We start from the raw sequence: 25,059 nt of genomic DNA, 5'->3' as shown, positions 1-25,059 counted from the left end.
AAATATTGTTCCTAACTCATGCGGAAAGTGTCTTCCCCGCACTCGACTGCTTGCCCGAACCCCGCTATCGCGTCGTTCGGGTCAATGGCAGTCTCGTGCGTGAAAGTATCACTTTCCGCACTAGTTAGGAAAATAACTATATCGAGAACCTGACGATGAGCTGAAAATTGTAAAGCTCGAAATCGGTAGTCCAACGTACGAGTACAATCAGACTAATTCTGAGAAAATATTTTCTTTTCTTTTCTTAAAATGGACTCACATGTGCAAAAAATTTATGATTTTTACTAACCTGAATGATGCCCGTAGCATAATCTTCTCCTCTTTCCCAAGAGCCTAACACGAGCCTTGGTTCCCATGGAACTTGACCTAAAATTAATAACATAATTGCCATTAAATAATAACTATTGTGGTTATTGTATGTAATGTGACGGATTGAAACTTATGAGGATGCAAAAAATCCTAAGATATATCGAATTATTCGTAAATACTAATTTTAAAGTATAGCTATATCGATTTGTTTTATTTTTTTTTATCAACAACTTAACTTGTAAGAAATAATCCGAGTAGCTGAGAACAGATACGCATTTACTGTTTTGATCGCTAAATTCAATTAAAAGAAACAGCACATAAATAAGAATAATAGAGATCAGAAAACCTTAATTCACAAAGTGACATTTTCTGCACTTTTATTAAAACGCAGGAAATAGGGGAAGGTTGGAAAGAAAGAGGTAATAATAATAGTTTCCCTTTTATACTACTAATGCGGCTTTGGGATTATAGCAGAGTAGTCTGCTATCTTTATATGCCGACGGATCAGAAGATGGAGAAATACGTAAGAGGATAATGCAGGCAAATAGAACTTATTTTTCCCTCTCCCATATATTTAGGTCTAAAAGTGTCCACCGAAATACAAAAATGAGAATCTATAAAACCTTACATGATATGGCAGTGAAGTCTGGGTCCTGAAAGAAATATCCAAAAATAAACTCGACACAGTCGAAATGAAAGTACTGAGGAGAATACTAGGACCTGTGAGGGAAAACGGAATCTTAAGAAACCGATACAACAACGAGCTTTATCAAATTTATAAGGAAACACCCCTGTCAGACTTCATTAGAATACAAAGATTGCAATGGGCCGGACATGTGATAAGAATGGGAGAGGGCTATCAAAAAGAGCACTGAACGCTAAAAAGCAGAGAAAGAGAGCTGTTGGAAAGCCAAGAAAGCGGTGGGAAGACACAGTAAACAGCGACGCACAAGCCCTTTTAGGAGTCCGTTTATGGAGAAGAGCAGCCACAGACAAGCAAGGGTAGAGGCAAAAAATAAAGGAGACCAAGGCTCAATTTGGGCTGTAGTGCCGTAGAAGAGAGAGAGAGAGAGAGAGAGAGAGAGAGAGAGAGAGAGAGAGAGAGAGAGTGTGGTGTGTGTGTGTGTGTGTGTGTGTGTGTGTGTGTGTGTGTGTGTGTGTGTGTGTGTGTGTGTGTGTGTGTGTGTGTGTGTGTGTGTGTGTGTGTGTGTGTGTGTGTGTGTGTGTGTGTGTGTGTGTGTGTGTGTGTGTGTGTGTGTGTGTGTGTGTGTGTGTGTGTGTGTGTGTGTGTGTGTGTGTGTGTGTGTGTGTGTGTGTGTGTGTGTGTGTGTGTGTGTGTGTGTGTGTGTGTGTGTGTGTGTGTGTGTGTGTGTGTGTGTGTGTGTGTGTGTGTGTGTGTGTGTGTGTGTGTGTGTGTGTGTGTGTGTGTGTGTGTGTGTGTGTGTGTGTGTGTGTGTGTGTGTGTGTGTGTGTGTGTGTGTGTGTGTGTGTGTGTGTGTGTGTGTGTGTGTGTGTGTGTGTGTGTGTGTGTGTGTGTGTGTGTGTGTGTGTGTGTGTGTGTGTGTGTGTGTGTGTGTGTGTGTGTGTGTGTGTGTGTGTGTGTGTGTGTGTGTGTGTGTGTGTGTGTGTGTGTGTGTGTGTGTGTGTGTGTGTGTGTGTGTGTGTGTGTGTGTGTGTGTGTGTGTGTGTGTGTGTGTGTGTGTGTGTGTGTGTGTGTGTGTGTGTGTGTGTGTGTGTGTGTGTGTGTGTGTGTGTGTGTGTGTGTGTGTGTGTGTGTGTGTGTGTGTGTGTGTGTGTGTGTGTGTGTGTGTGTGTGTGTGTGTGTGTGTGTGTGTGTGTGTGTGTGTGTGTGTGTGTGTGTGTGTGTGTGTGTGTGTGTGTGTGTGTGTGTGTGTGTGTGTGTGTGTGTGTGTGTGTGTGTGTGTGTGTGTGTGTGTGTGTGTGTGTGTGTGTGTGTGTGTGTGTGTGTGTGTGTGTGTGTGTGTGTGTGCGTGTGTACAACAAAACATAGAGTAAGAAAACAATAGGTATGTAAGATGAAGAGTGGTAGAAATTTTTTTGGTAATCAAATACATACATTTTCCAAATAGGTAAGTACCTACCTACGTAATTTTTTATTACAATACTGAAACATTTACAATTAAGTACATACCGTACCTACCTGTTGCTTTTAAAAACTATTTAAAAAGTTACTACAATTATAAACTTGCTTTTGTCTGTGTCCTAACAACAATAAAAACTAATATACAATATTTGTTTATCCATAACCTCCATATTGAACAATTATTGTCATGTCATTTGAACACCCAATCAGAGCAAAGGTATAATGTGTCTGCGCCAGGGACCAAGGTTTTTGATGAATTCGCGCATATTAAATTTCACTCTAATCGCGCCTAAAGAAGTATAAATTCAAAAAGGTCTTACCTCGACAAGCCTCTGTTCCTATTAAAAACTTGTCAGGATGATTGTCATGTGTTATGTCCAATACAGTTGTTGGGATAATTTTATCAAGATACCAATGAACTCCTATACCATCGACATACCGCCTTGTTGCAGGATTTGCCAACATCTAAAAGATGTTTACATACTATTTTTCTAACTTTCAATTATTTTTTAAATATTAATATTAGTCTTTAATACTTACTTCATCTATAAACCAAGGTAAAAATATCCGGTTGTCATCTAATGTTACAATTTTGATATTCGAATAATTAGAATCTCGTATCGTAGGTCCCAAATGATTTGCTACCCATTTTGACTAAAAGAAGATTATTAGTATACTTTGAGCTTATAATTTAATAAAAAAACATAGTTTGCAATCCTTTCGATCCATTCATTAGAACACAAAAGAAGTTTATATTAACAAAATCAATGGGAAAATCCCAGTAGCTGGCTGTATACCATAATTAAAAATCATACAAAACAAATAAAAACGTCGTTTGTACAATGGTATAAAAAGTTTATTGAAGAACTATTAAAAAGTCATCCAAAAGGATTCGCAAAACATTTTCGATCTAGATCAGATCATTTTCAGTGCGTTCTGCTTAGTAGATGAAACTAGCAACCTTGTTGCTAGAATCATGTTGCCCTTTGAGCACTCTTAACCAGTGGCGGCTCGCGACCTCAGTATGCGGGTAGGCTACACATATACTTCGGGTAGGCGACAAAAAATATCCTACAATTTGTAATACATTTTGAGCCGTCTTGCAATACGAAATGTAATCTATGAGCGCAACAATGTGTAAAAATTGCTTTTGGAGCATCTACTTTAATTTTTGATTGTAATCCGTTTAAAGAGCCAGCCATTACACTTGCACCATCGTAAAATTGAGCAATTTATTTATTTTTGTAATCATATGGCTCAAGCACGTTTGAAATTAAACTATATAGAGCGTCTGCAGATCTATTCTCGCTAACATCAAAAAACCCTAAAAATCTTTCTGTTACCTGACCAACTTTTTTAACAAAACGGATTGTTAAAGTACACTGTGATTTTTCGCTTATATCAGTAGTATCGTCCGCTAGTATAGAAAAAAATTGACTTTTATTAATTTCTGTTGAAATTTCATTTTTTACGTAATCGGCAAGGCAATCTATTAAATCATTTTGTATTGTTTTTGACAAACCCGTGAACACCCCTTCTATTTTTTAACATGATCCTGGATTTCCTGATCGCGTTTAACTACTAAATTAAAAATTTCTTTAAAATTACCCATGTTTGAAGAATTATGGCTCTCATCACGACCGCGAAATGCAGGTTCTTGTTTTACTAACAGAATTGTAACATCAATTTCTTCAACTTCTTCAATCTTTTTCAACTTCTTCATTATATATCTTATTAGATAGAGAAATTTGTCCAGCTAAAGCACTGTCAATAGTTTCTTTATTTTTTTCTAACCGTTTTAAACCTAAGCAATTGTTTAAATGTTCTTTGGAAGATTCATGTTTTTTTACACTAGCTGATAAATTTTTCAAATCTGAATATCCCTGACTCACCCAAACATTTTGCTTTAAATTTGAGAGCAACGGACAAGGCCAACAGCAAAGTGAATTTTTAAAATAACTTCCGCTTAGCCATTTATGATTTTCATACCATATTGTTTTAAACGATCTCGAAAATGGTCGATTGTCTTTTGTCTTATCTGTGGATAAAATTGTTAAATTTGGTAAAGGCCGGCCCATTGAAATAATTTCTGACCTTTCTTGATTTTGGCGCCTTGAATAAGGCGTCTCGATCAAACTGCATATTACATCGTTTAAAATATTCATATTCGATGACTAAAGTTTTTCCACCAATAAAACTAACACACCTACGTTTCAACAACGTCAAATATTACTTATTTTATTTTTGTATCACATAATAATTTACTCTTCGAATAAATTGATAAGTTAACAATTAACCTCGCTTTAAATTTTTAATTATCTATAAATTCTAATAACACTTCTATCTATATCTATAAAATATAGTGGACGACCGGCAAATAACTATTCACAGATTTATTTGTCGTTAGTGAATTATTACTAAATTAATATAAAATTAAAATGCCCTTCAATAGACCGATCTCAAATTTACCTGTTTATTATTCAGTTTTCATAAACAAATTTAATTTGTCCTACCTAGTTTTATTCAATACTTAACCTACTAATAACAGCCAAAATCAAAAAACAAAATTATTTAAAACAGTTTCACAAGACACAAGAGAAGCAACTGATAAAATTTTGGAGGTCCGGCTATAAGACTCTGTGCCTATGCGCCCTTTCAAAATCGTAGAATACGCGAGACCTGCAGCAGGCCTGCTCGCGTAAACAGAGAGAGATCGCACGTCAATTCGGTGTTGGCGTCGTTCTATTTCAGGCTACGTTTTTAAGTGCCTGACCCAGGAAGAATATAGAATCTTATACAGTACTACTGATACTACAAGGAGCGTACAATAATTATAACTACGGAGAAAATTTTTTGGATATTTTTACAAATAATTTGGATAATTTTTGCTATTTTATTGTAGGTATTGTGTCAAAATTTATAAATTACAATTTTGAAATAAGTAATTTATATTAATAATTTATATTATTGTACTACATTTGAAGAGGGTAGGCGGCGCCTACCTTGCCTACCCCGACGGGCCGCCCCTGCTCTTAACAAATTTATTTTTTAACATCGACTTAGAGTCGCTACTAACATCAGATTATTAACATGTAAATCATATTTCTCGATGTCACCTATTTTATAAGGTTGCTAGTTTCATCTACTAAGGGAGCGTTCAAGTATTACGTAACGCGGTTTTTGAAGATTTTTGACCATGCCCCCCCCCCTACGTAACGCACCTTAATGGGGCGTTCACGTATTACGTAACGCAATTTATGAAGCAATTTTTGCTAATTTTTTTTAACCCTCCCCCCACAACATGCGTTACGTAATACTTAAACGGTCTCTAAGCAGAAAGCACTGTAGGTGATCTGATCTAGATCGAAAACGTTTTGCGAATCCTTTTGGATGACTTTTTAATAGTTTTTCGATAAACTTTTTATACCATTGTACAAACGAAGTTTTTACTTGTTCTGTGTGAAATAAATATTAATATAAAAAGGGTATCAATAAAATAAAGTTGCTATAGAAGGTGTACGAATAAGCTTGCACAATATGTGAAATTATGAAAATAATTTCAGGGGGTATAATATGTGGACTGTAATAAGGATATTTTTAGGTGAGGTTTACTGGTTCAAATGGAAATATAAACGGGATTATATCAACAGACAATATTAACAATCGAGTATATAAAAAGTCTTACCAAAATTCTTAACTTGCGTTTTGATTAGACACGTGCACCAGTTTGCCCGCGCTTTGACTAACCACGTGTCTCGCGTTCTGATTACCGCGAACTCATAGGTGCCGTAACACTCGCGGATTAAATTGTCTTTGCACTATTTTTAATTATTGCTAACGTTTATCGGTTATTTTACATCTATTATACTGTCTTATTTTGCGGAGCTTTGTTGCCAAACGTAAGCTAACACAAGTGAAAGTTCATCGTTAGCCGTCATAGGAGAAGAAGTTCATGTATGTATCCTCAAGTGATGAGTGGTACTCAATTATACAAGTTGATCCTTCGACGGACCGTATTGGAAGAGAGCGGTTGTACCCTCACGCGTGGCGGCGTGGCGAGTGGTACTAGCCACAAGTTGACCCTTCAATGGGCAGTAGTCAAAGATATCGTTTTTCTCCTTATCTCCTTCGTAATTTCGCAAGTGTCCAAATATTGTTTGAAAAAAGTAGGAAGGGATGAAATTAAGTGGGAATGAATTAGGTATTACTGGACAGGGCAGGGTTGGCTTTGTACTTATTTAAAATTAAGGGTTGTAATTACAGATTTAATACAGTAAAAAATATAATCATATTTTTTACACGTGAAAATTGAACAGAAGGGACTAGATCGGAAAAATTTCTAGTATAAAAGAGATAAAACAAGCATAGCTATTAGTATCTTAGTACTAGTACTTAGTACTTAGTACTTAGTACTAGTATCTTAAGCATAGGTATCATTTTGAATGGTCAGAGGAAGCATTCATGGAAATGACAACACAAAGAAAACGAAAAAAATTAATCAAGAGAGCCCTTGAACATTTCTTAGTTTGTGACTAAAGTAACATTTTTCTTTCCTTAATAGTGTTAAGTATTTCTTTTTCTTTTTTCATCTTTCTTAATATTTCCGTGTTTGTTAAGTGTTCTGTCCATGATATTTTCCACGTTCTTCAATAACACCAAATCTCAAAGCTGGTAAGTCTTTTTTTAATTGAATTGTGTCCGTAATCGTCCAGGCTTCAACTCCATACAAAAGGACAGAGAATACTTATTATCTCAATACTCTAGTTCTAATAATTTATATTCCCAGTTTTTAATTGCATACTGTTTTCATCTTATTGAAAGTGCTTCTGGCCGTCTCAATTCTCAATGCGTCGTTTTATTTCAAGGCTACCATCCTTTTATGACGAATATTTGGAAAGCTAGGTCAAGGAAGTAGAAGAGCATTCTGGTTGAAGTACCTGAGATCCTGGTTCAACACAACATCTGTGTAGAATTCACGCGCTGCTGCAGACAAGATAAATATTACCATGATGATTGCCAAATTTCGTCACTGGTAGGCATATGAAGAAGAAGAAATCGAAAAAAAACACGTTTGTAAAAATTAAAAACTAAGTTAAAATGAATATGAAATATAAAAATATAAATAGATTACCAAACCTCCAGCTGAGAAGGCAATCGAAGGTATAGGAAGAGGGGTAAATCCTGCAGAAGGTTCATTTCCTGTAGTTATTCCCCAAAATTCCAGTTTATTTTCTTTATATGACTCCAAAAACTTTACATAGTAGTTAGCCCACGGTTGTAACATATCCTCCCTTAGCATTCCAAACATGGTGGCAAAGTGAGGAATCAATTTCATCCATTTAGGGGAAGTCCAAGGTGAAGCCAATAATTTAAGTTTGCTGTCTGATAGTTCCATGGCTTGTTGTAGGAAAGGAATCTGCAAATTAAATACATACATTAGAATTAGGGGTAAATTTTGAACCTACATCGTAGTAACCCTTTTTATGTATTGGTTTAATAACCAGTTACATATATAGACATTTCCCTTGGGAGGGGAAATTTGCCTTAGGGGAACTTCCAATAAAACACCCACCAAAACACATAAAAAGATACATCCAAAGACATAAATAAAAACTTATATCCATAAAGTTCCCTTAATTCCTAAATAGCGTGTTAATTTGATTGAATTTTATTGTCTGTGGTTCCCTTAATTCCTAAATAGCGTGTTAATTTGATTGAATTTTATTGTCTGTGGTTTAAGTTTCATGTCAGCTAATGTATTTTTATGTTTCTTTAATTTTGGACCTTTTGAGGGGGAAATTTCACAATTTCTCCTCTCCGTAGATCCGTCTCTGTTAATATTTTCTAACACATAATTTTTCTACAACTGTGTTAAAAATGCTATTTTTAGCACTCCATACGAGCTTTAAAAATGCTACTATGGCACGGCAGTTCGTATTGACCGTATAGGCAATTTTGATGTAATGTCAAAAAATATAAAAATGGAATGTCAGTCAAGTTCAAGTAAAAGTTTTTGTAGATATTGTCCTGTAATTACTTTTGTAGAAAAAAATATTGTATGATATGCGTGTTAAAAAGTACATTTTTAAGGCACTCATGTGAGTGCCTTACATAAACTCGCTGTCGCTCATTCTGCAAACTTTCACATGCGTGCCTTAAACGTGTACTCTTAACACTTATTTCATAAATAACAGTTATTTAATAGTTACTATTAATACTTCTTCTTTAATTAATTAGTAATAATATAAGATTTAAATATTAATTATGTAATTCCAAACTTGACTTAATTTCTAACGTCAATTAAACAAAAATGAATGTTTAATATTATATTGATTCAGTGAATTTGTACTCTACGAGCTCCCTAGTAGGAAAGTTTTGGGGTAGTTCTGATTTCTTTCATTATATATGGATTTTGGGCTGCTGAATCCGAATATGAGGTTTCCGGACAAAATTTCTTGCCGGAAAATTGAAAAAATCGCGAAAAAATCGAAAAATTTCAGCTTTTCCGTTTTTTTGCTCAAATCACGAAAACTAGTAACTTTTAGTAAATGGTCTGTTAACAGAAATTAAAGTACTTAAAATTATCTACAAATATCACTATTTACTTTTTTTTCCAGACGAACCGTTCGGTCTAAAGTGCAAGTTGAAAATTGCCCATTTTTAACGGTTTCGGCAAAACTCACTTTTTACATTCCAAAAATTTAGTTTTTATTAGAATGCTGTCATTTGATAAATTTCTCCTAGTTTCCTGTACAAATAATAAAAATGTTACTTCATAATATAAATATGGTATGTCTCTTTTCATAGCTTCCATTAATCCATTCCATCCTAAAATACCGAGAATGTCTCTGCTTTTTCCTTAGAGCCACAGAAGATCAGGCACAGATGGAGTCACAGTTTCAGTTGGTGTGAACATTCCCTTCTGATCTTAATCTCTGATAAACCTTAAGGTTTTGTCCTTTCAAAATGTACTAGTTGAATAGCTCTCTGACTTCCATAAACCTCAGGCGCGGGTTTAGTTTTTAGCCGAGGAATGGATTGGTTAGGAGCTATTGCATGTTTTGGTGCAATACAAGAAATGCCATCCACGAAGTAAAAAGTATTGTATCCGTCGATTGTATGTACGTTAACCCTTTCTGTGCCAACTCTGCATATATTATATTATGTTTTTGAAAACGTGGGTCTGTATTCCCAGCCGCCGTATATATACGTTCAAGGTGTTATGGTCCCAAAGACTCAAAATGTTGGTACCTAAGACAGGTCATGCGGACCCATTGCCGTATATATTTGTTTACATATTTTAGATATATGCTGTATTGTAGCACTGGTGGCAATGCTTATAGGTAGCTGCTAGAAGGTGAAGCGTTTGTAGCCAGAGAAAAACCAGAAAAAAAGAAGCGAATCCAGATACATGTGTGCAAGATGTGGAGTCGGCCTTTGCGTAGATTTATGTTTTGAGGAGTACCACAAAAAAGAAAACTTTTAGTGTTAATTTACATTACATTATTTTTTTAAGTTAGTTACATTTTTTCAAGTTGGTTTTGCTCTCTGATGAGTACCTTTGAAAAGAAAACGTGTAAGTTGGTTAAAAAAAACTCATTAAAAACATGTTTTGGTCATTTATTTGTTTATTTATATGCGACGTATATATAAGGCAATAAGACTCTAAGCATGAAAAAACCTTTGGGATTGAGAGACCAACATGCAAATTAAGGCCTGGCATAAATAGGGTTAAAATCAGCATTTTCGTACACCTGTTGTGTAAAGCACGGCTGGTTAATTTTCTGCGGATCGCCTGCAATTGCTAACACTTCCAGATAAGCAACGCGCTTGCTCAAAGTCTTGTAGCGGTAGTAAGGCCCAGATAGTTGGTCTCGCCATTCCTTGTAGGGTTGGCCATTTTCTCTACAAAAAGTACGGCTCAAGAAAATAGGTTGATGTAGTTTCCTCTTTGGGGTTTTTTTTCATCCTATACAGAAGCTGTTCGCTTGGAAGTGTTAGTCAAAATTGACCTGCCGTGCTTTACACAGCAGGTGTACGATAATACTGATTTGAACGTACATACAATCGACGAATACCACACTTTTCACGTCATATGTGGCTTTTCTTATATTGCACCAAAGCATGAAGTAGCTCCTAAGCAATCTATTCCTCGGATAAAAAAGAAACCCGCGCCTGAGGTTTATGGAAGTCAGGAAGCTGTTCAAATAATTCATTTCAAAAGAACAAGACCTCAAGGTTTATCAGAAATCAAGATAACAGATTCGAAAGAAATGTTCACACAACTGAAACTGTGGCTCCATTTGTGCCTAATCTTTTGTGGCTCTAAGGGAAACGCAGAGACATTCCCAGCCTCTTAGGACGAAATGGACTAATGGAAGCTGTCACAAGAGACATACCATACCTATGAACTAACATTTATTATTTGTACAGGAAACTAGAAGACATTTATCAAATGACAGCAGTCTAATAAAAAATAAAGTTTTGGAATGTAAAAAGTGGGTTTTGCCGAGACCGTTAAATATTCGTAATTTTCAACTTGTACTTTAGACCGAACAGTTCGTCTGAAAAAAAAGTATATAGTGATATTTGTAGATAATTTTATGTACTTTAATTTCTGTTAACATACCATTTACTAAAAGTTAATAGTTTTCGAGATTTGAGCATAAAAGCGAAAAAAGCTGAAATTTTTCGCTTTTTTCGCGATTTTTTCAATGTTCCGGCAAGAAATTTTGTCCGCAAACCACATATTCGGATTCAGCAGTCCAAAATCCATATATAATGAAAGAAATCAGCACTACCCCAAAACTTTCCTAGTCAAAACACAATTTTATTGAATCATAAATAATTTTCAAAAATTACATTCCAGTCCTTTTGAGAAGATTTTCTCGACTTCCGAAAAATAATATAAAATTTGTTATTTCATTACTTCGAATACTCTCTCTCTCTCTCTTACACCGTTTATAATACTCCGCATAGACGTCATCCCCCACCGGTACCTTTAGAATCTGTGCACTGTATTACGTGTCGTTGCCATTACATTCTTTGTTGCTTTTTCTCAAAATGTAGCTTAGTTATCAGTTATAATAATAATTGTAATGACCTTACTAACCTTATAGTCCAAATCTTCTTGGGCTAACTTAAATTCTTTTAATTCTGGATCTGGACTGCTTGAATCGTCATAAGTGTATATCCGTTCGGAAAAATCAGACGCTCCCATTGGAACTCTCAGCATAGTATATTCAATGCTATCTGGACCAAAATATGATCTGAAAAAAAAACCAATAATCTCTAATTCCTCTTTTCATTACTGAATATTAGTTATTATTACGGAACGGTGATCTCTGCCTTGGGCGAGTAAGACCAGTAAAGGTGAATCGATGCTTGTCTATATCCAAAAATGTTCTAATCTGGAGCATTTTATTTTTCGTATACTCCTTTTTTCCTCAATATCTCCGGCCATTATGGCAGTGGTAGATTAAACCTTTCTTATTAATAATGATTTGTTAATACGTATCTGAATTTACAAAAATGTAAGTTTTTAGTAGAAATAACTGTTTTGAAATTGTCAAACACAAGGCTTTTAATTGATTTCATTGTAACAATTTACCAAACAATTTGCAATGTTTTGTATATTAAACTAGAATTTGAACACTCTATATTCATTATGTTTTTTAACATATTATCGGAAAAGACTATCACCATAATTATAAAAGAAAAGTAGATAAAAGGTCACAGATAGATCTCACACTACCCTAGAGCGAAAGAACAAGCGCTAGCACAGTGAGCATGAGCGTCAACTTTTCAAAAAGATTCTTCTTAAATTTTTTTTTGAAATGAACGCTAAGGAAATAAAACTACTTACTTCATTAAATTTTGTTGCGCTCCCTCGCTTAAACTTTTAATATTAATCCCAACAGCGTCTGTAAATCCTCCACCAAATGCTACGATAGTTTGATAAGTCCTACTCCTATCGACAAAAATTGGATTCCAAGCATTACTGGTAATGTTTTTGAACGTTCCTTCACTCTTGCTAAAACGCAACCCGGCTTTGTTAGACGTATATATTATACCATTTGGAGAATCGACTTTTTCCACGGGTGGTATGAAGTCACAACTGCTTGCACTGCATATGCAGACGGTACCTCCGTTTCCATAGTCTTGGCTTTGGCATTCTTCTCCTACAATGATATCAAAACCTACAAGAGAAATCATATAATTTATTTGTGAAAGACAGCTTATATTTAATTTCAGTTTAGAGAAGATCCATCATCCACATACGTACGTTTGTGTCTCTCCAGACGTCTTCAGTGGGGCTACATGAACACCCCTGAATCGAAACAAAACCAAACTGTCTATTTATACTGAATTATAAAAATAATTCACGTATCGGACGCTGTAGCTACATCTATTAAAGAAATGAGAACTTCCAGATGTAAAGAATAAATCTGAAACCACTCGTGGAATTAATTTATGGGTACATCCTTAATCTCTGCTTTTTACAAAGGCAAGTAGACGACGAATATAGAAGGTGAAAGGGACTCTACAATATGCAGTCACATTCCGTCTCTTCGTAAGACAAATTCCTATGAAAGTTAGCTCATATTCATTAAACATATAAGTATGATAAGAACAACCAATACCCAATAAATAGACTGGTGCTCTGGTCTATCCAATTCATAAAAGAGGTTCCAAATTAGAATTTACTAGATAGAGCAATTTGACGTTAAATGTGAGCTATAAGATACTGACAAGACTAATCGCGAAGCGATTTGATGCATATTTATGCTCTAAGTGCTATTATTATGGAATTTATCAGTATTAGTCCAGGGCGAATCTGTTTTGAGATGGACGTTGAGAGGTGACTCTAATTTTTTGCATAAATTGAGAATTAACCCATATAATAATAATTTAGTTATCTACCCATATTAAATAATCAAAATGTCAAAAAATGAAGTAAAAATTCGATTTTTTTTTCTTCGTTTCTTGATTATAACTTTAAAAGTATTCACTTCCGCGAAAAATTGAGCAAAAATAAAAGTTGCGTAATTAAATTTACTACAATATGAGATTAGTTAAAAATTTTTAAAATTGTTACCCTTGTTGCAAAATAGCAATAATTGCGAAAAAAACATAAAAAAACAAGTATTCGAATTTTACGTTTTTCAACCATTTCTGCTACACTTAGGACCTTCATATTTCACCCCCAAAAACATTATAATGTGATAAATTTAATAGATTTTTCAAATAAAATACTGCAAATTTCATTAAGATCGATTTAATAGATTTTGCAAAATAAATTTTGCAGTCCAGCTTTCGCAAAAAATTCATTTTTTCAAAATGTTGCAGACCTGAAAATAAAGCAGACAGCAAGTTGAATTTTTTTATCATATTAAAAATACAGTAGCTTTCATTTGCAATTTTCAAAATTTAAATCGCTTAACTACCACCGCGTCAGGAATTTATTTAAATAAACATTAATTTTTGGTGTTGATTTGCACCAAAATTTCTTTATCTAATATATTATTTTCTTACTTTATATTTTGTTGTATGTTTATATTTTAATTCCACAAAAATCAAACTAATTTGATTATTGTTTGTGAACAATTGTTTAAACATATTTTCTATGCCCAATCAGAGCAAACTATCCGCTGTCCTGCGCGTAGCACCAATAATTAATGTTTATTTAAAAAAATTCCTGACGCCGTGGTAGTTAATCGATATTAATTTTGCAAATTGCAAATGAAAGGTACAGTACACTTCTATGTGCAAAAAAATTTAAACCTGCTGTCTGCTTTATTTTCAGTTCTGTAACATTTTGAAAAAATGAATTTTTTTTGCGAAAGCTGGATTGCAAAATTTATTTTGCAAAATCTGTTGAACCGATATTAATGAAATTTACAGTATTGTTTTACTGTATCATAAAGTTTTTCTTGGTGAAATATGAAGGTCCTAAGTATAGAAAAAATGGTTAAAAAACGTAAAATGCGAATACTATACTTGTTTCTATATGTTTTTTTTTAATTATTGCTATTTTACAACAAGGGTGACAATTTTTAAAATTTTCAGATAACCCTATATTATAGCAAATTTAATTGCAAAACTTTTATGTTAGTGCAGCTTTTCTCGAAAATGAACACTTTTAAAGTTATAATCAAAAAACGAAGAAAAAAATCGATTTTTTTTACATTTTTTGACATTTTGAGTATTTAAACAATGTTCCGGACCTTTTTGAGTACAAGGATAACTCAACAATTATTATATGAGTTATTTTCAAGCAATTTCTGCAAAAAAATATGAGTCACTTCTCAACATCCAAATGTACTAATATTTTTATGGATGCGCCCTGGTCTATATGGCTTTCAATGGAGAAGGTCAACAAAATTAGTTATCGACAATACCTAACTTATTTAAATAGTACCTTATATTATACTTAATAACTAGTTTATTAATACTGTTTATAGTCCAGAGAAATAAGATTTTTCTCGTGACACATCCCCCTCCAGGCCAAAACCAAATTTTTTGAGTCCTAATATCCTTTAAGTTTTCTGCAGCCGATTTTGATGATATACATACACAGTTATAAACAAATGAAGATAAAAAAACGGTAAATTTTCGCTTTTTTCGTCTATAACGAAAAAGTTAAGCATTTTAAAAAAATTTGAGAGCAAGAAACTTATAAATCGTCTAAAAAATTTCAATATGGCGTTCGCTGAATATGTCTATTCTTATTGGTTGCTTAGAAAATTGCAAAATAAATCTTAAATTCTGAGATTTTATAAATATTTATAACTTATGTAAAAATGAACAGAACCTTCTTATTACACGAATTGCTGAGACTTCTGGTGCTTAAATTATATTTTAAATTTCAAAACAATTGGTCAAATAGTTTAAAAGTTATTTAATTTTTTTTATCCCAATTTCATTTTTCTTGCAACACTATAGGTAAGTCAGAAAATTATGAGGTTACAGTAAGACTTCTGACAGTTTATGGAAGAAGAGCATTTGTACTATTGACATAATTAAAAAAAATGACCAAAATTAATTTTAAACAGTGTAAAATTATTTTGCAATAACACGTCGATTTTTTTCTTACTTATAAACAGTTAGAATAACTTTTTAACCGTTACCCGTAGAAAAATTATTTTTTCATATTTGGAAAGACTGAATTATTATATATAGGTCTGGATCCCGCGTATGAAAAAAAAGTTGATTAATAGCAAGCTGAAAATTTGTTAATACCTTAAGGGTGTCTAGTCGGACAAACTTTGATATATGGGAACACTGGAACAGGGGAAGTTTTAATTGTGGAACAGGTTAAAAATTTGGAACGGTCAGACCACAAAAACGGCACATGTATTTTGTCCGACAGAACAGACTTTAACTCTCCGAACAGAGATTAAACTCTCATGCAAAAATCAGACTGCTATTTATCATCAAATGGGCGTTTTAATGAGTGGAACATGTAGGATATGTCAAATGACAGGAATTATGACAGATGATAAATAGCAGTCTGATTTTTGCATGAGAGTTTAATCTCTGTTCGGAGAGTTTAAGTCTATTCTGTCGGACAAAATAAATGTGCCGTTTTCGTGGTCTGACCGTTCCAAATTTTTAACCTGTTCCACAATTAAAACTGCCCCTGTTCCAGTGTTCCCATATATCAAAGTTTATCCGACTAGACACCCTTAAGCTATTAACAAATTTTCAGCTTGCTATTAATCAACTTTTTTTTAAAAAACTCAAAATTTATGATTTATTTTGCAATTTTTTGAGCAACCAATAAGGATAGACATATTCAGTGAACGCCATATTGAAGTTTTATATGTTTTTTATACGATTTATGAGTTTCTCACTCTTAAATTTGTTTATACTTAACTTTTTGGTTATAGACGAAATAAGCGAAAATTTACCGTTTTTGATCTTCATTTGTTTATAACTATGTATATCATCAAAATCGGCTGCAGGAAACATATGTCCTTACTACTAAAAAAATTTAGTTTCGGCCTGGAGGGGGTTGTGTCACCGACAGGATATTTTTTTTCCTTATTTCTCTGAACTATTAGAACAAATATTACGCAATCATCACATCTTTTTAGGTCCAAAAGAACTCTCTTAGGTTCTATCTTTCCTTTGAGTACCAATTGACGAAAAGTTAATCGATCTCCTAGTAATATACAGGGTGATTGATTAGTGTGAGAAAGCTCAGTAGATCTGTTATAGTAAAAATTACAAGAAAAAGTTATTGACAAAAATTGTAGGCAGCTTTAAACTCCACATTTTAAAATTAGTTACAATCTTACAGGGTGTTCCATAAGATGATGGCAGACCAAACTTATGTTTTTTTTAAATAGAACACCCTGTATTTTATTTTAAATTTGAAATCTGATTTACTTCCACATCACAACAATATAAAGTTTTATTATGTTATACCGGGTATTTAAAAAGTTATAACCAATATTACCTGAAAATTGTATCAAGTTTAACTCCCTGTAGGTATAATTAAAAAGGAGTATAGGAACATTGATCTATTGCAACCATAGTTTTTTAATAATTGTTAAAAATTATAAATCATATTCGTTTTCATAATATTCATTAAATCAAATACAGGGTAAGTCAAAATGCAAGTACATTATTTTCTTGGTAATTTTAAATAGAACACCCTGTATTTTATATCTCTATCGAAAAGTACTAATATCATACTTCAAATTTTATGAAGTATTCCATATACCTAATGTTATCAGTTTTCTAGATATTTTTATTTTTCCATCAAAGTATTAATTTGGTAGATATTTTAACGTTTACCAATAATTATTGTGAGTTGGCCATGATTGATTTGTCAGAAACTGACAGTTTGACATTATTGTTTATTAATTCAGTATTGGGGTACACCGTAAATTAGCAACAATTATTATTTAGTATTTAAGTAATTAATTTAATTTAAATTAGCAATAATGAATTTTACTACTGATGAAAAAATGGTAGATATGATCTGGATTTTGGGGGAATGCAATAAAAATTCATTACTATCAGCTAAAATTGATCAAGAACGGTTTCCAGATAGGCGACAACTTAGACAAGATACATTTGAAAAATTGAAAGATCGATTTAACCGCACTGGTTCATTGAATTATGAAAAACATGAACGAACAAAAACTAGTGTGACAGAGGAAAACGAAATGAGTGTGTTGATGGCAGATACAGAAAACCCACACACAAATATAAGGAGTATTTCCAATGAACAAGAACTTAGTTACTACTCTGTTCAAAACGTTCTATCTAAAAACAAGATGCACCCTTATCATATTCAAAAGCACCAAGAATAGCACAAATGAATAGTATTTTGTGAATGGGACTTAGAAAAAATTAATGAGCAGAGATTTTTTTGATTATGTCCTATTTGGTGATGAAGCTACATTCCATCGAAACGGTTCTGTTAATAGACATAACTTTCACTAAGATTCAACAAGTAATCCATACCACATAGTAACACATAGTCAAACAAGATGGTCTCTAAATGTGCGGGGAGGTATTGTCGGTAACCATGTAGTAGGACCATATTTTTTTTGAAGATAACTTAAACGGTGAGATTTACTTAGATTTTATCGTAAATCAGTTACCGATATTACTAGAAGACGTTCCACTTAATATACGTGAACAAATGTGGTTTCCACATGTCGGTGCTCCTGCGCACCACAATGAATTAGTACGTGGTGAACTTAATGATCAGTTTGGTGAAAGGTGGATCGGAAGGGATGGACCGGTAAGGTGGCCTCCATTGTCACTGGATTTCAATAAAATGGAGTCATTTTTTTGGGGTTACGTTAATAACGAAGTATACAAAATACCTCCAACAACAAGGGATGATATGAAAAATAGAATCCGAATTGCCTTTCAAAATATTTCTTTACAAATGCTTAATAATGTAAGCAACTCTTTCAATGACCGCTTTCAAGTATGCATAGATGTTTTGGGAGGTCATTTTGAACACCTTACTTAAGTAAGATAAGTTAAAATTACTGTTGTTTTTTGTTTTTCTATGTGTTATTTTTTTTTCGTCGGTTATTTTTTATAAATTTTATTTGAAATAAATTGTTTTCTTTTCTGTGTCGTTATTTCGTTCCTGAATTAATAAATAATAATGTCAAACTGTCAGTTTCTGACAAATCAATAATGGCCAACTCACAATAATTATTGGTAAACGTTAAAATATCTACCAAATTAATACTTTGATGGAAAAATAAAAATATCTAGAAAACTGATAACTTTAGGTATAGGGAGTACTTCATAAAATTTGAAGTTCGATAGTAGTACTTTTCGATAGGAATATAAAATACAGGGTGTTCTATTTAAAATTATCAAGAAAATAATGTACTTGCATTTTGACTTACCCTGTATTTGATTTAACGAATATTACGAAAACGAATATGTTTTATAATTTTTAACAATTATTAAAAAACTATGGTTGCAATAGATCAATGTTCCTATACTCCTTTTTAATTATACAGGGAGTTAAACTTGATACGATTTTCAGGTAATATTGGTTATAACTTTTTAAATACCCGGTATAATATAATAAAACTTTACATTTTTGTGATGTGGAAGTGAAGCAGATTTCAAATTTAAAATAAAATATAGGGTGTTCCATTTAAAAAACATAAGTTTGGTCTGCCACCATCTTATGGAACACCCTGTAAGATTGTAACTAATTTTAAAATATGGAGTTTAAAGCTGCCTACAATTTTTGTTAATAACTTTTTTTGTAATTTTTACTATAACAGATCTACTGAGCTTCCTCGCACTGTATACTAAGTATGCAGTCTTCTTATTTTTTACAGAAACAAAAAGTTTTCTATTCTGGAAGCCCGCTCTCCTTAATAATTTCTAATTTCTGACTCTGTCCGTAAATGATATTCAAAGATATTCAAAGACTTAGTTTGTTAATGCAGCTGGTCTACAATGATCATGTTTTCATTCAGTACGAGAGAACAGGCCAAATATAATACTTCAGTATCTTGTATATCAGGTTGAAATCCAACTTGCGATCAGTCAGAAAACGAAGCCTCAAAAAAGCATCTCTGGCTTGTTCTATTCTGCTCTTTATTTATTATATGCTTCTCCGTTTTCGAGAGGTAAACGGCAACTATTTTGAAAATTATTTGAAGTAAAGAGGATTAATATTGATACGACCCAAGATAGAATTGTATGAAGAAATGCAATTAGGGAAGCCAAACCCGCATAGGGATAGGGCAAAGAGATGTAGATTTCAACAAAAAAAAAAACAAAAAAAAGCAAAATAATAAGAGAAAAAAACTAAGAAGATGTAAATCTCCGAGATGTTGAATCGGGTTTATGTCTTAGCGTAGTAAAAAAACTAAATAACAATAATAAAAAAAAACAAATTAAAAATATATAAAAAAACAAAAAAAAATTAAATATTTACAAAAAAATATTTAAAAAAAATTTAAGGATAATAATTGTAATATGTTAGTTTGTTATGTATTTAGAGTTAGAAATATACAGAAAAAATTCCTCTGATTGAAAAAAAAACATTGTTTGTTTTTAAAATAACAAAATGTCTGGCTAATTGGCTCGGCCAAGGCCATCAAATTCATAAAAAAAGGCAAAGAGAATCAAATAGCATGATTGGTTTTGTGTGTGTGTGTGTGTGTGTGTGTGTGTGTGTGTGTGTGTGTGTGTGTGTGTGTGTGTGTGTGTGTGTGTGTGTGTGTGTGTGTGTGTGTGTGTGTGTGTGTGTGTGTGTGTGTACTGCCGAAGCGAGTGCATTGGTCTTAGTAAATAAATTTAACTATCCTTTAACTCAGAAAAATTCATTTATTTCTCGTTTTAACAAATTTTTTCTACCAAGCTGGACATGAGCGAATTAGGAATAACAAGTTCTTGTAAAATCCGCAAAAACATACAGTTTGTTCTATTTAAAGTAAATAAGGTGAAGGGCTTTCCCGATGAAACTGGAAGTAGACTAGTGACAAAACATATGGCGTCAGGGCCTCGATTTTTGACTCTTCGCTTCGTAGTCCTGTCGACAGGAGGGGTACAACGGCCTCCTTAATTCAGATGGACTTACCCAAGCTTTTTATGTATTTTGACCCGTAGAACACGAATTTTTTGGGTAACAGTTGATCCGGATATCGATAAGATTGTTATAAACAAAGAACTTGAGGAATCACATAACAGCGATTTTTTGCAAAACAAAACATTTTTTTGTATTTCTTGGGTCATTCTAAGCATAAAACGTTTGTATAAGTATTTTCGTAGGATGCATAGTTTTCGACACAAACGCGGTTGAACTTTCAAAAAATCGAAAAACTGCAATTTTTGAACCCGAATAACTTTTGAATAAAAAATAAAATAGCAATTCTGCTTACCGCATTTGAAAGTTCAAGTCAAATTCTATCGGTTTTGATTATTTTCTTTGTTAAAAATTATTTTTTTTTATTGTTAAACCAAGCTATAAACACATAGTGCTTACAGTCGGCAAAATGAAAGAATACCCATGAACCATCACATTCACATCAAGCACTTATTTTGTATTTGCAGTCTTTTTCTATAAATAACAATACGTTTGTTATAGAAAAAGACGGTAAATACAAAATCAGTTATTGATGTGGTGGTTCATGGGTATTCTTTCATTTTTCAGACTGTAAATGATGTTTTCAATGCATTTCTCGTTTAAAATCGAACGAGTAGGCACGCATACAGACAATTTCTACGTAGATTACGTAGATTAAAACGCATGCATTGGGCACTGTAAACACTATGTGTTTATAGCTTTGTTTAACCATTAAAAAAATTAATTTTTAGCTATGAAAATAATCAAAACCGATAGGATTAGACTTAAACTTTCAAATGCGGTAAGCAGAATTGCTATTTTATGTTTTAATCAAAAGTTATTCGGGTTCAAAAATTGCAGTTTTTCGATTTTTTGAAAGTTCAACTGCGTTTATGTCGAAAAATATACATCCTACGAAAAAACTTGTAAAAACATTTTATGCTTAGAATGACTTGAAGAATACAAAAAAATGTTTTGTTTTGCGAGAAATCGCTGTTATGTGATTCCTCAAGTTCTTTGTTTATAACAATCTTGTCGACATCCGGATCAACTGTTACCCAAATAATTCGTGTTCTTCGGGTCAAAATACATAAAAAAACTTGGGTAGGCCCATCTGAATTAAGGAGGCCATTGTACCCCCCTGGCGACAGGGCTATCGTTATCGATCGTATTCGCTTCGTATCTGTTTAGTATACGAAACGAATAGGTTCGATAACGAAGCGAAGGGTCAAAAATCGAGGCCCCGGACCTCGATTTTTGATCCTTCGCTTCGTTATCGAACGTATTCGCTTCGTATCTGTTTAGTATACGATGCGAATACGTTCAATAACGAAGCGAAGTGTCAAAAATCGAGGTCTAGATGCAGTATGTATCATTGTTTGATGAATAGCGCTTTTTAATTTCAAATATATTTAGTTGGTTCCATACTTTATTCCAATACTGTAGATTAAAGATGGTTGAAAATTTCGAATATTTAGGTCAGAAATAGCTAATTTAAACTGCAGTCAATTTGAGAAAATATCGAATAAGAGCTGGTGACAAAACGTATAATGCTGTTACTTATTTGGAAAATAAAATAAAATATGGGTCATCACGAAATAATATGAAGAAAAACTAAATTCTTAACAATGAAAATTTTCAGATGAATGTATGACGATATGTGTGACCAGAGTACTAAAGCTGGAGCATTTCGGAGATGCAATGAGAGGTCCTAAATATAGGTTGCTACAAAATATTATATATTATGCAAGGAAAAATAGCAGGCATACGCAGTCCAGGACGAAGAAGAACTTCATGATTGAAGAACTTGTGAAATTGGTATGGTGTTGATACAATCATGCAATTTAGAGTGGAAGTGAATAAAATTAAGATAGCTATGATGGTAACCAACATTCTGAAAGGGCATGGTACATAAAGAAGAAGAAGAGTACTAAACCAGCTAAGTCAACCAGCTCCATGGAAAGCTAACTCAGCTGGTAGAGGTGAAAAGAGCTGTAACCAGACTGCTGTGACGTTTAGAGCATTTGGACCACGACAGATGTGCTAAAAAAGTCCTCTGTATTTCACCAAATACAGAGATAAAGGCATATACAGGCATATCAGTGAGTTTTCCGGAGCAAGGCGTAAGAGGCAAGAAACTCTGAGCATAAAACCGGGACAACTGGAAGATACCGGTTTAAGAGGTCCAGGTGCTTAATGATGAGTAAGATATGCTTTAGCGTTTTAAATTCTAAAACAGGAAGAAGCTTCTGATAAATATTATACAAATACAAATATAATAACAAAGTATATTGCCGACATCAGCAAATAAATATAGCGTAAAGATAACATTATGGAATAAGCGAATTATATGGATAAAAGTGAAAAACTGACAAACAAGAGAAAATATCTCTTATTTAATTTAGATACTTTAGCTTTAGAAGATCGCAGTAAGTGCACGTCGGAAGTGTGCGATTGTATGAAGTCAATTATCAAAATTTTGTTAAATATTTATTACATACCTGTAATTACCAACCAAATTTTAATGATATATGTAACCATGTCAACCTCTTCTTCCGATGGTCATTCGACGATACAGAATGAAATGTATATCTATGTTTATTCAGTAAATGGTAATTACCTTTACAACATATCATTTTTCTACTTACAGAGTGCGTAATACATAGGTTTGTCTTTAAAATAATATGTGAAAATATATTTTACGAAGAGTATTTTGCATTCTCTTAAAACAATACTTATTTTAAAAGCTATTTCCTTTGTTTTTTCTTTTTATTGAACAATATTGCCTGTTATAAACTTAATATATTTATGTTGTTTGTAGGAATTCCTTTTTAACTATTATCTCTCCTTAATCCTTATATTTTTATACATTCTATTTATTTCGGCATGTCTTTCTATAATATGTAACATTTATACGGAAATTGTTAATTATGTATAACTCTACTCTTCTTAATTTCCAATCTGATATGTTCTGTCTGACTCTGTTTATTTTCAATTATTATTAGTTCCTTTATATTGTTCTACGCGCCCATTTGTACCAAGCCTATATTATACCAGATTATTTATACTAGATTAATGTCTTCGTATTTGTTACTGCCTATTACTTCAAGCAGCATTTTTCGGGAATTCCAACAGGTCAACGTTAGGTTGATCAATCCTTTCGTTAATCAGCTACCTTCTCCATATTCTATCTGTCATAAATGGGGCGAAGACAATGGCTAGAACGAATGCCGTCACTTCTAATATTTTCGACTTGATATTTTCTTCTTTTCCCTCCCCCGTCTGGGCTGTGCTACTTCCACTATTTCCCGCTTGATTGATCAATATTTGTTCCTCTTTTTCTTTATTGTAAAAGTTTCCCATTTTTAGGAGGAGAATTCCCGTTTTATTCCTTCTTTTATGTTCTTTTTGCTGGTTCTTTATTATTGCTCATTTTTTATTGCTCGTTCTTTATTTTCACCGTCGCCATGAGGCGTTGGGCTAGTGTGATGGAAGACCAACGCCACACTTCAAGTGTATTGCAACGTGAATAATAATAATAATAATAATAGCTTTATTGCCCAACAGTTTCCCATTTATAGGACAAATACAGAAAAAAAAATCACATAATTCATTAGTATAACATCTACAAAGTAATAGTAGAGACCTAATCTAAGTAAAGAGAAGCCATTTTTAACAAATCATTAAGTGAGCACGAAAAAATATCACAATGATTGCAAATACTATTATAATTCTTACACATGACAAAAAGAGGCGATTTAACTAATATATTTGTTCTTGCTCTTGGACACTTAAATAAAACGTTTGATCTAGATCTAACTCGAGGAACGTTGAAATTAATTTGTGCTAATAAATCACTACAGTCAATACTGTTATGTAATAATTTATACAAAAATGTTAATGAACTAATTTCTCTCCTTAATTCTAAACTAACCATGTCAACTCTACAACATAATGTATTATTATCACATCCACGGTTAGGATAGATTCCATCAATTTTAAATATCAGATATTTTATAAGTTTTCTCTGTACTTTTTCAATATCTTTTGTATAACAATTATATATAGGATACCAAACTAAACTGCAATATTCTAATTTTGGACGTACTAGAGAATAGTATAATAATTTTATTGGTGTTATGTTGGTGAAGTTTCTGCAATTCCTAATAATGAAACCGTACATTCTCATAGCTTCAGAAACTTTTTGTTCAATATGCAAATTGAAAGTTAACTTGCAGTCAAAAATGACACCTAAGTCTTTGAGGCTATTAGATTTTTCCAAAACAGAGTTCTGAATTATATAGTTAAAGTTAACTGTCGTCAATTTCCTGCAAAAACTCACTACTTTACATTTTGCAGAATTTAATAGTAGTTTGTTATTAGTACACCATGTATCAATAGCAGTTAAGTTACGCTGAAGTTCTAAACAATCGCCAATAGTGTCGATCTTACAGAAAATTTTCAAGTCGTCCGCAAAACACAATTTTTTACAGTTAATTTCTTGAAACAAATCATTAATATAAAGTAAAAATAATAACGGTCCTAGATTGGAGCCTTGCGGAACACCAGACTT

General features: G+C 33.0%; 1 protein-coding gene across 2 annotated transcripts in view; it reads right to left on the bottom strand.

Moving 5' to 3' along the window:
* LOC114333882 (lysosomal acid glucosylceramidase) overlaps positions 1-23,077 on the bottom strand; it is a 53,518-nt gene extending 30,441 nt beyond the window's left edge. For both annotated transcript variants that reach the window (XM_028283877.2, XM_050642043.1), the window contains exons 1-7: positions 22,988-23,077; positions 12,279-12,612; positions 11,526-11,682; positions 7,545-7,829; positions 2,954-3,067; positions 2,734-2,878; positions 290-366 (exon numbers count right to left, since the gene is read on the bottom strand). In XM_028283877.2, coding sequence (XP_028139678.1) covers positions 290-366; positions 2,734-2,878; positions 2,954-3,067; positions 7,545-7,829; positions 11,526-11,682; positions 12,279-12,612; positions 22,988-23,027 — 1,152 coding nt within the window. In that variant the 5' untranslated portion in view covers positions 23,028-23,077. The remainder of the gene's footprint in view (positions 1-289; positions 367-2,733; positions 2,879-2,953; positions 3,068-7,544; positions 7,830-11,525; positions 11,683-12,278; positions 12,613-22,987) is intronic.
* Between the last annotated feature and the right edge of the window lie 1,982 nt (positions 23,078-25,059).

The sequence above is a fragment of the Diabrotica virgifera genome, chromosome 1, assembly GCF_917563875.1.
Source record: "Diabrotica virgifera virgifera chromosome 1, PGI_DIABVI_V3a".
NCBI lineage: Eukaryota > Metazoa > Arthropoda > Insecta > Coleoptera > Chrysomelidae > Diabrotica > Diabrotica virgifera.
This window is presented reverse-complemented; position numbering and strand designations above follow the sequence as displayed.